Here is an 11,418-nt window from a genome sequence, read left to right as displayed (position 1 = left end):
CTTGTCCATTAAAACCAAAGCAACTTAAACTTGGTCCATCTAACAACTATTAAAAAAAAACAAACACAAAAAAACAACAATGAACAGTCTAGTGTACATTATTATTATTACTTTGCAGATGCCTTTATCCAAGGCGTCTTACAGAGGCTAGGATGGGTGAACTATGCATCAACGTCTCACCAGAAAGACAGAGCACAAGGAGGTTAGTGAGTTGCGCAGGGTCAAACAGTGAATGAACCGGGATTTGAACCAGAGACTGCTTGGTTACAAGCCCCTTTTCTTTAACCACTCGACCACACAGCCTCCTACCCGTCTACATAGTTATATCAAGGGATTAAATACGTTGTATTCTATATTATTCTAGACAGGTCGAGTAAAATGTAATGGAACATATGTAGCTATAACGAGGTAGGGGAGTTAAACCTTTTTATTCTGAGATCATTTTAGGTGGGAGGGTCTGGACGTTGATAAGAGCACTGGCAAAGAGCCATGATGCATTGCAAATCTGGTCTCTCTCTTTCTCCTCAGTGCCTGTGAACATCGGAAATCGGAAAATATTCTAACAGCAGACAGCTGGCAGAGTCAGAGAGCCGGGTACTCAGTCTAGCGCACTACACACACTCTCGCTCAACTCTCTTACTGGATCTCCATCAGCAGAGTCCAGCATTGAGCAGTTGCAAGGAAAAGAATGAGAAAGAATATTCTCACCATTCCATATTGACCCCAGAATCGCACTTTCACAGATACTGTCAGTTATCTGCTTTTTAAATGCAGGTAGTGGAAACGCTGATCTGCATAGGAATCTGAATAGATTTCGTTTTTTTCGATATTGTGAAGCAAAGTTCTTCCTGATTGCAGCGTATAAAAGGCAAGCCGATCTCGAGCAGCGGTCTACTACTACTACTGATTCTAGCTGAAACTCGCTAACATTTTGGAAAATAAGGTATGATGCTGTTTAAATCTTAAGTGCAGTACATGATTTTACTTGGATACTTAGAAATAATGTGAAGCCGGAAAAAGAGAGTTCCTTTGTATAAGCTTTTAGCTTCCCCTTTGAACTTGTTATTACCCCCTGTAAGGTTTCTATTTAGATGTTGATGCGTTTTAAGGTTTTTTTTTTTTCTTTCTTTTTCTAATATTATTATTGTGTGCCATAACTGGTCGATTCCTATTGCGGAGAAGGAATTGCAATAGACTTTATAAAAGCAGTGTTTGAACGAACAGGCTGTTTCACTTCAGATGAACAAGTGGTAGCCACATTACATAAAGACGTTTTAAAATTGTTACCCAGTTTGGTCAGACTTGACATCTATTTATTTATTTATTTATTATTTTTGCAATCAGTTGAAGCTTTACTGCATGTAACAAGTAAACGAACGGATCATTGTTTCTACCTCTTTCCAACTAGTAGTAAGGGGCATGCTATTTGATGGAGCAGCTATTTGTTAGGTTGTATTTATTTTACCCATGGCAGTAGTACTAGCACAAGGACAGTTGTAAGATTGGATCTCGGTCTATTTGTGCATTTGGCAGGTTCGTTTGATAAAATAAAAAGCAAAAGTGCTAATCGCACGCTGTCGGGCTTTGATTTCTACATTGTACAGAAACGCGTTACAACGCGACTTGCTTACAGGTAGCTCTCCGTATAGGGTACTATACCTTTGTGGTATACAGTAGTTTCAATTAATTATGGCAGTCTCTTCTTCGAATGCGTAAAATGGTTTGAAATTATGTTCCTTGGGTATAGCACTCATGGTAAACCGGTTTTTCCTTCGAGCATACACTGTATTGCAGTTCTCAGATCCGAAGTGAGGGTATTTCAACATAACTCACATTAAACACTGTGTTATCATCTGCATTGTGTGTTCTGTAATAAGTGATGGCTTTGATATAGCATTTTTTTTTTTTTATTAAGGTTTAATAGCCATGTAGACCGCTGCCTGTGTTCCACTTTAAATGCTATTAGATCAGTTATTTAAATAATGCACTTATACACCCAACTACATGTACTACACTACATGTTAATGTATTAAAGTTATTTTCCTAAAATATGTATTTGATTCTATATTGTTTTTGTATTTTATCCTGTCCTGAGAAAAATGCATTTGATGTCAAAGCCTAAGAAAGGTCAAGGTCAATGAAACATCAAGTTCTTCGGATGCCAATATATATATTATATAAATATATATATATATATTATATTATATTATATTATATATATATATATATATATATATATATATATATATATACGGGCTATCAAGTTCAAACATTTTTGCGATTAATCCTGAGCTTATATTTTTTTTAATTAAAAAAAATTTATTATTATTATTATTATTATTATTATTATTATTATTATTATTATTATTATTATTATTATTATAATATTATATATTATCTATAGTTTTTAGATTTATTTACAATTTAGCATTGTTGTAACAAATTGTTTTGAATTTACTGCTAAACCACAATGGAGTTGCTAAACACGTAAATACTGCATTTACTTTAACTACCAAAATGATGGTTTTAATTGCATTAAAATAAATATAAATAATAATAATAATATATATAATAATAATAATATAATAATAAAAAAAAATATTTTAATAATAACTTGAAATTGCTTTAAAAAAAAAAAATCACTAAGTAAGGGTCATATCCTCCATAATTGTAAATAATATTGTTTAAAATACATGTGGTTATTGAAATAAAACAAACCTACAATGTTACCAGGTCTAAGGTTGGTAGCTATCCAACAGCACTGGTTATAGTTTGATTCATGGGTTTGCAGCTATCCTGAATTTCTAAAAGAGTACTCTGTCTAAACTGACGGGCTTCATTTGTTGTTATATTGTTACTGTAGCAGAACAACACTTTGAGAATGGAAAGCATGTTTAGAATGCAGGTGGTATAGCAATCGAGCTGCACTTCTGTGATACTGGAACTCACTTTGACAGTAAATAAGTATCCCTCTTTCTGTACCGTCAGAAAAAATAAACGTCCCATTCACAAGTCCTTCAGTTTGAGTGCTTTGCTACATAATGCGGTTCCGTGACTAATATTATATTGAAACCCTGACTACACTCATTCAATCCTGTTCGATAAGAGGGACAAAACAGGAGTGTGATTAATGTGCGTTAAAAAAATTAATCTCCCAAAAATTGAACGCATTAATCGCACAAGTCAACTCCAATATATATATATATATATATATATATATATATATATATATACATATATATATATATATATATATATATATATATATATATATATATATATATATATATATATATATATATATATATATATATATATATTAGGGATGCACCAATAATTGGTAGCCTATCGGCATGGCAACAATTATAAGTTATTTTAGCCAATAATGCACACCGATATTCATGCTTGAATTTCTTCCAGCACATACTTTAATGTTTGGTCAGGCGTGGTTACTATACTAATGATGCAAGAACACAGAGACAGTCATTTTCCTAGTGCTGTGTAATGTGCGATCAACCAGCAATAAATATGTCTCAAAAGAGCGGTGTTTGGATTTTTTTTTAAATACCTGAAGACCACAATAGGATAGCCAAGTTGTGTGCAGCAGAACAGACTTGATGCCTCATTAAATCCAACGATAAACTGTGAGTAGAATATTATTCTGGTTGCTTTTTTTATTAAAAAAAATATATATTAAATTCTGAGTGTTCACATGAACTGTGCTACTCAACAGTTGTGAGCAATCACATGCCTCTTCGTTTAGTGCAGAGAATCACGTCACGTCTGACGGTGCAGCAATTAAATATTAATGAATATTAATGATAATTATAATAATAATATGTACGAACACCATGTACTATATATATATATATATATATATATATATATATATATATATATATATATATATATATATATATATATATATATATATATATATATAGTGCCTATAGAAAGTCTACACCCCCTTGAACTTTTTTCACATTTTGTTGTGTCAGTGCCTCAGAGTTTCATACATTTAAATGAGGATCTTTTTCCCACTTATCTACACACCATACTCCACACTGTTAAGGGGAAAAAAGTTTTTATTGAGAAAAAAATTATATATTAAAAATACAAAACTGAAAGATCATAATTGGATAAGTCTCCATCCCCCCTCCTGAGTTAATAGTTGGTGGAAGCACTTTTGGCAGCAATTACAGCTGTGAGTCTGTTGGGATAGGTCTCTACCAACTTTGCACACCTAGATTTGCCAATATTTGACCATTCTTCTCTCAAAACCGTTCAAGCTCTGTCAAGTTCCTCGGGGAGCATTGATGGGTAGCAATCTTTAAGTCATGACACAAATTTTCGATTGGATTTAGGTTTGGGCTCTGGCTGGGCCACTCAAGGACATTTGCCTTTTTGTTCCTTAGCCACTCCAGTGTAGCTTTGGCTGTGTGCTTTGGGTCGTTGTCGTGCTGAAAGATGAACTTCCGTCCCAGTTTCAGCTTTCTTGTAGGCAGCAGCAGGCTTTCCTTAAGGACTTCTCTGTACTTTGCTCTATTCATTTTCCCCTCTATCCTGACAAGCTCCCCAGTCCGTGCCGATGAGAAACATCCCCATAGCATGATGCTGCCACCACCATGCTTCACAGTAGGGATGGTGTACTTTGGGTGATGCACTGCGTTGGTTTTGCACCAAACATAATGCTTTGCATTTAGGCCAAAAAGTTCCATTTTACTTTTGTCAGATGACAAAACTTTTTGCCACATGGCTACAGAATCTTGACCTGGGGATTAGTTAATCATTTGACCTGGGGATTAGTTAATACCACACCAAATCCACAGCAGTCCCCTCATTTTCATATTTATTTTGTACTTGACATTCCTGTCAAATACATGCAAATATCCATTAATAACCAAAGCTATTACATGTACACACTTTTCAAGGTGGAACTCACCTTGTGTTAATTGCTTTTCCCACCTATATATATATATATAACAACTACCAGTACTGTTGAAATGGTTGAATATTGCATTCTTTAAAACTGCTACAAACATTTCTCTTTGGCAAAGTTGTAATTACAAATGGAAGCATGTGGTTACATTTCGCAGAGACTAATTGTTTCTAATAATATTTGTATTCAAATCTTCAGATAGATAGTGACTGTGATTTGGTATTAGGAGGAACAGAGATTGCTTGATGATAGACTGTGTTATGTGTAGTGTAACATGTTTAACGCTTATGGTGCTTTTTCAGATACAATCTGAGAACCAGTGCATACATGCATTATACCACTGTATTTAAAATATTCTGCAAAGATAACTGTATGAGTACTCTATATACTGTACTGTAAATGTAGTTCCTACATATTAACTTTATAGATAGAGATGTTCTAAGATCATCCTTAGGTGCTCTGTTTCTAGACAGATTACCCAGGACATAATAATCTTTATGTTTCCCATTAATTAATCTTCCATGTTGTAAGACAAGCCCCCTGCAAGAAATGTAAACATCTCTAACATGTTAGATAAAATCAAAACCATTATCAGCAAGAAGATGTGCCACTGTTGGTTGAAGTGAGGTAGATAGAATTAGCAACACAATTTATACAAAAAGCAGGGATGCCTTACATGCAACTTACATTGCAGTATAAAAGAAAGCTGGTAAATTGTTATTACAGTCCCTAATAGGCAGTCTTATCAGATTACATTTGTATAGAGTAATTATAATGAGGGTACTGTTCCTCTTATACATGATAACATTAACAAATCCTGTAAGCAGATTTAGGCAGTGGTCTAGTAGGTTTAGAAAAGCTGAATTAACTAACATTTAAATACATTTGGTTTGTGTTTCCATATTTTAGTGTATAAACTAGTGACCCTAAGTTTAGGTGTGTAATTAATGAATTCTCTGTCACAAACAATCATTTTTTAAATTTTATTTTTTGTACACAGGTTTGGGAAGATCTGGTTGCTGATCATTAACAGACATCATGCATCGTCAAAGGGGATTGTCCTTGTTTTCCATTAGCTTTCAGTTAGGAATTGTTATAGCAGTTTTGCTCTTCAAGATTCAGCATGTGACCGCAGAAAGCAATAATGGCGAAAATACTTATATGAGTAATAAAACAAGGTCATGCACTGGAACATATGATTGTAAAGAAGGCGTGATCTTGCCAGTGTGGGAACCCCAGAACCCGTCTATTGGGGACAAAGTTGCAAGAGCTACTGTCTACTTTGTGGCTATGGTTTATATGTTCCTAGGGGTCTCCATCATCGCTGATCGTTTCATGGCGTCTATTGAGGTCATCACCTCTCAGGAGAAGGAGATAACCATTAAGAAACCCAATGGGGAAACCTCCACCACAACAGTACGGATTTGGAATGAGACTGTGTCCAATTTAACCCTAATGGCATTGGGTTCTTCAGCTCCTGAAATTCTACTGTCAGTCATTGAAGTGTGTGGCCACAATTTTGAAGCTGGAGATCTTGGGCCGAGCACAATTGTAGGAAGTGCTGCCTTCAATATGTTTGTAATTATAGGTATCTGTGTCTATGTAGTCCCAGATGGAGAACATAGGAAGGTTAAACATTTGAGGGTGTTCTTTGTCACAGCAACTTGGAGCATCTTTGCGTACACCTGGCTGTATCTGATCCTGGATGTAATTTCTCCCGGCATCGTCCAAGTCTGGGAAGGCCTACTTACTTTGTTTTTCTTCCCCGTTTTTGTTTTGTTTGCTTGGGTTGCAGACAGGAGGCTCTTGTTCTACAAGTATGTCTATAAGCGGTACAGAGCAGGGAAACAAAGGGGGGTGATCATTGAAACTGAAGGTGACCGGCCACTACCATCAAAGGTAGACATTGAGATGGATGGCAAAATGTTGAACTCCCATGCTGCGGATTTCCTAGATGGAACCCTAGCTCTGGAAGTAGATGACAAAGACCTAGATGAAGAGGAAACCAGGAGAGATATGGCAAGAATCCTAAAAGAACTAAAGCAAAAGCACCCAGAAAAGGAAGTGGAGCAACTGATAGAGCTAGCCAACTACCAGGTCCTAAGCCAACAACAAAAAAGCCGTGCCTTTTATCGTATTCAGGCCACAAGGCTGATGACTGGTGCTGGGAATATCCTGAAGAAGCATGCTGCAGATCAAGCAAGAAAAGCTGTCAGCATGCAAGAAGTTCGACCGGAAGTAGTAGAAAATGATCCTGTGACTAAGATTTTCTTTGACCCAGGTGCGTACCAGTGTCTTGAAAACTGTGGGACTGTGTCTCTAAATGTTGTTAGACGAGGTGGTGATTTGACCAACACTGTGTCCTTGGAATTCAGAACGGAGGATGGATCAGCTAATGCGGGTTCAGATTACGAGTTCACTGAAGGGACCCTTGTCTTCAAACCAGGCGAGACACAGAAAGAAATTAAAGTGGGTATCATTGATGATGACATTTTTGAAGAGGACGAGAACTTCTTGGTCCACCTTAGCAATGTCAAGGTGCATTTGGAGAATGCAGCTGAAAACAATCCAGACACAAATCATGTTGAAACGCTTGCATGCCTGGGCATGCCTTCAACTGCAACTGTGACCATCTTTGATGACGACCACGCTGGCATCTTTACATTCGAGGACCCCGTGATGCATGTGAGCGAGAGCATAGGTACCATAGAAGTGAAGGTTCTGAGAACCTCTGGAGCACGTGGGGTAGTTGTTGTCCCCTACAAGACCACAGAAGGTACAGCCAGAGGTGGTGGAGAGGATTTTGAAGATACCCACGGAGAGCTGGAGTTCCAGAATGATGAGATATTGTAAGTACATTTCACTTTCATTTATCTAGCCGATTGGCCATTAAAAACATGCTGGTGCAATCAGTTTATACAAAATTTTAAATACATCCCACAAGAATTAGTGAATTAAAGTTGCCAGTTATTAGGAATTAGTGACATCAATTAATGCATGAATTATGTTAGGCTTTTGTGGAAGACAATTTAAAAAAAAATTCTGCATATTACTTCTGATGAAACTACACTATGAAACAAAATGAGGAACATGGGGAATTGCATTCAGTGGATGATAAAAAACAAAAAAACAAAGCAAAAAAAAACCTGCATGTGTTTAATGGATTTTGGTTTTGATTTGTTTAACAATTTCCTGTCAATGCTTATTTATTATTATTATTATTATTTAATTTTTATTTTATTTTACTTTTGTGCTAGGTATGACCAAAGCATTGATGCTTGTGGAAGATAATAACAAACCCTACATGATTTATTTTTGTATTTTTTCCCCTCATTTTGTTCTCTGTTTTCATTCTTTCTACTCTCTCATTTAGTTCTGCTCTGATTTAAAGTATAGTCATACATCTAGGTATTGCAATAAAATAATTACAAACACATAGTTCTATGTGTTGTCACACTCGTAAGATCTAGATTGACACAATTAAAAACAGCATTTTTTATACAATAAAGGCTTATACCTTCTCTGCCAAAAAATGTATTTTTGTCAGCCCGCACAATCTGCTGTGAGTTTTTGTTCAGGTAACAATTCAGCTATTTTGTGCTTCTTGGTCTGTAGGCAGATGTTTTTTGACAGATGTGTAATGCAAGGTTATACATCATATATTCTGTAGGTTTTTACATCATAATAAATATAAAAATGAAGTTGCAGTAGAAATACATATATGACCTAAGAGTGACAGTATACATTTGTGTTTCGGGGGAGACTAGTTTTGGTCGAAGCTAGGAGAATGCAAGAAGTCATTTATCGCTGTTGTGTAGAAACTATTTTAATTAAACATACACTGTAATTTTTCATCTGGAAAGTCAATGCACATTTAAATCTCAGTTTGCTGTACACATAAAACATCTATACAGGTTTCAATGAAGGTATTGTACAGGGATTAGATTGCATTGGGGTACTGGGGTTTTACATAAAATATATCACATTAATAAAACATGTGACTTTGTGGTTAAGAGTATAAAGCATTCAATAACGCTATCTCTTTAAGCTCATCAAATTAGCCATGGCAGTTTGTCTCCATAAAAATACTGGCAGTAGGTATTTTAGCACATGCTCTTGAAACCCTTTGTTAAAACCCCTCTTCCAGGCTTGGAGGGTAAATATGTGACCATCTCCCCCATTTTCTTTTTGCACCCTTGCACTCTTGGGACAATTGAGGGGTTTAAATGAGTGACAAAACGAAGGGTTGTGTCCCTTACTTTTAATGACGCTGTTTACATTAACCGCATGTTGCTGTGAGTCCAGTAACTTTCAGTATTTAATCGTGTACTTCTGCAAATGGTTTGAAGACACTGTTAAGAGGCCTGCAACACTGATGAAAGAAGCATATGTCATCAAGAACTAAGATTCATAAATAATCGGTCAAACTGATAAAATCAAGGGGTTTCTTTATAGACGAGGATTGAAAATGGCACCCAAGCTTTGTGATCGTTAACTTCAAAATGATCATATCAGGGAAAACTAACTGATTGTGTACTGTATTTACTGACAGGAGGATTGTAATGGGGTTATTCTAACCAACCAGCATCATTGACGATGACAGACACATCTATTAAACAGGTTACAGGATTATAATTTATAGCGCAGCACACTGGATATGTAATATAAGCATTGCTTCATACACAGGGAATGAGTATGCATGGGTTGCAGAGTAAGTGTGGTGTTTTAACCACCTTGCTCTGTATTCACTGATTCCATTGTAACATGCTTTCGTTCAGCCATGCGGTATAGTATTTCCCAGCAGTGCTACATGGGAAAACAAGTGAGACTGCAATGTTGTGAAACTTCCCTTTGTCTTCTGCTTGTACATCTTTCTGGAGCATCAGCTGATCCTCTGATATTTCCATCAGTTATTTGGTATGCACTATTTTAAGCTTTGTCAGTGACTTTGTTTTTTCAATTAAAAATAGTTCTGTTTTTCAGTAGATTAAAGATGTTGTAAACAGGACTTTCCACCAGTCTGTATTATTCAGCACAGTCTTCCATAGTTTTCATTGTGCTGTGATCCTAGTATAATTTGGTAGACTTAAACAAAGCTGCTATAGTAGCATGTAGAAAAGTGTGCAGCATGCTATTAAAACTCTCTGCATCACTCTTGACACCCAAGAACCTTGTGCAAGGGAGAGATTGTTTGCCTGGCATGGATACATTATTGGTTCCTGAATAACAATGTAATTGTTTATTGGCACGAGGTGTGGAGATACAGTAGGGAGTTCATAACACCTTTATTGAAGCTGAATACATATTTATCCATTATTTTGAATGGAAACAGATTTACTGTGTTGCGTATTCAGAAAAATACTAATGTAGTGAGCCTTGTTTTGCTCTACTAGCGTAGGAGGTTTTATTTGCTTATACTCGGGTCACAGAGTTAAAAGTGTGGGAGAAACGCACACTGCACCGCACTGTGCTTTAGTCTTCCTTCATGTGTCAGTTGTTGTTTTTGCTGTTGACTCTGGACTCAACAAAGCGGTTTCACGCAGAGGCAGTCTGGTACTGTACAGTGGAGTGTACTCATGTGCCTTGTTACAGCGACGGGGCTGCAATGACATCAGAGACAATTATAAACACCCAATCTATAGATTATTGACCAAATTATTGACATTTTAAAATAGCTAATTTTTTTTTTTTTTTTTTTTTAAACGGGTCTTGATGGCATCATATACTTTTAATCTGTTTATAACTTGCTTGCTTCTAGTATTCAGTTTAGCCAGACCAATTTAAATTCCATTTAAAAGTTACAATTATGTATTCATTTATGTATTAATTAATTAATTTGCTTACATGCAAATATGTACAATAAAAACTTGAGTTATTATTCTACTTTTGTTCTCTGGTGTAAAATGTATTAAAAATAAGCAACCTAAAAATAGCAACCTAAAAATGTGAGTTAGTAGTCCAGTATGATTTCATGTGTTATTTTAATTTTCCACGTGCTTGAGTTTAATTAATCCCAATAATAACACCCAAACTCAAAGGATTTTTAAGTAGACACAAGGTTTTAATACCCTTCCAGATGTCAAGAACAGTCAAACATTTGAGCCTGTTTCAACAGCACTTCCTGAGTTTGGCTATTCAGTTCGGATAGGATATTGAATGAGGTCAAAACAGACCACATGTGTGAAACAATATATATGTTAATAAGTGCCCATGGTCAGGTGGCAATTTATTGCTCAAAATAAGGGCATCCTTTTTGTAGTATTTTATGACATAGGGTTGAAGTAATAAGAACTGCAGATGTATTTATGTTTAAATGCAGATTAAAATAAAGAAGACACATGTGGGCTGCTTTAGATTATACACTGAACAAAAATATAAGCACAACATATAAAGTGTTGGTTCTATGTTTCATGAGCTGAAATAAAAGATCCAATAAATTTTCCATATGCATAAAAAGATTATTTCTCCCAATTTATGTT

General features: G+C 35.7%; 1 protein-coding gene across 2 annotated transcripts in view; it reads left to right on the top strand.

Moving 5' to 3' along the window:
• The first annotated feature begins 526 nt into the window (after positions 1 to 526).
• LOC121315787 (sodium/calcium exchanger 1-like) overlaps positions 527 to 11,418 on the top strand; it is a 169,168-nt gene continuing 158,276 nt past the window's right edge. For both annotated transcript variants that reach the window (XM_041250197.1, XM_041250196.1), the window contains exons 1-2: positions 527 to 943; positions 5,940 to 7,788. In XM_041250197.1, the coding sequence (XP_041106131.1) occupies positions 5,978 to 7,788 (1,811 nt within the window). In that variant the 5' untranslated portion in view covers positions 527 to 943; positions 5,940 to 5,977. The remainder of the gene's footprint in view (positions 944 to 5,939; positions 7,789 to 11,418) is intronic.

The sequence above is a fragment of the Polyodon spathula genome, chromosome 5 (genome assembly GCF_017654505.1).
Source record: "Polyodon spathula isolate WHYD16114869_AA chromosome 5, ASM1765450v1, whole genome shotgun sequence".
Taxonomy (NCBI): domain Eukaryota; kingdom Metazoa; phylum Chordata; class Actinopteri; order Acipenseriformes; family Polyodontidae; genus Polyodon; species Polyodon spathula.
The sequence above is the reverse complement of the archived record's forward strand: the minus strand, read 5'-3'. Positions and strand labels throughout refer to the sequence as shown.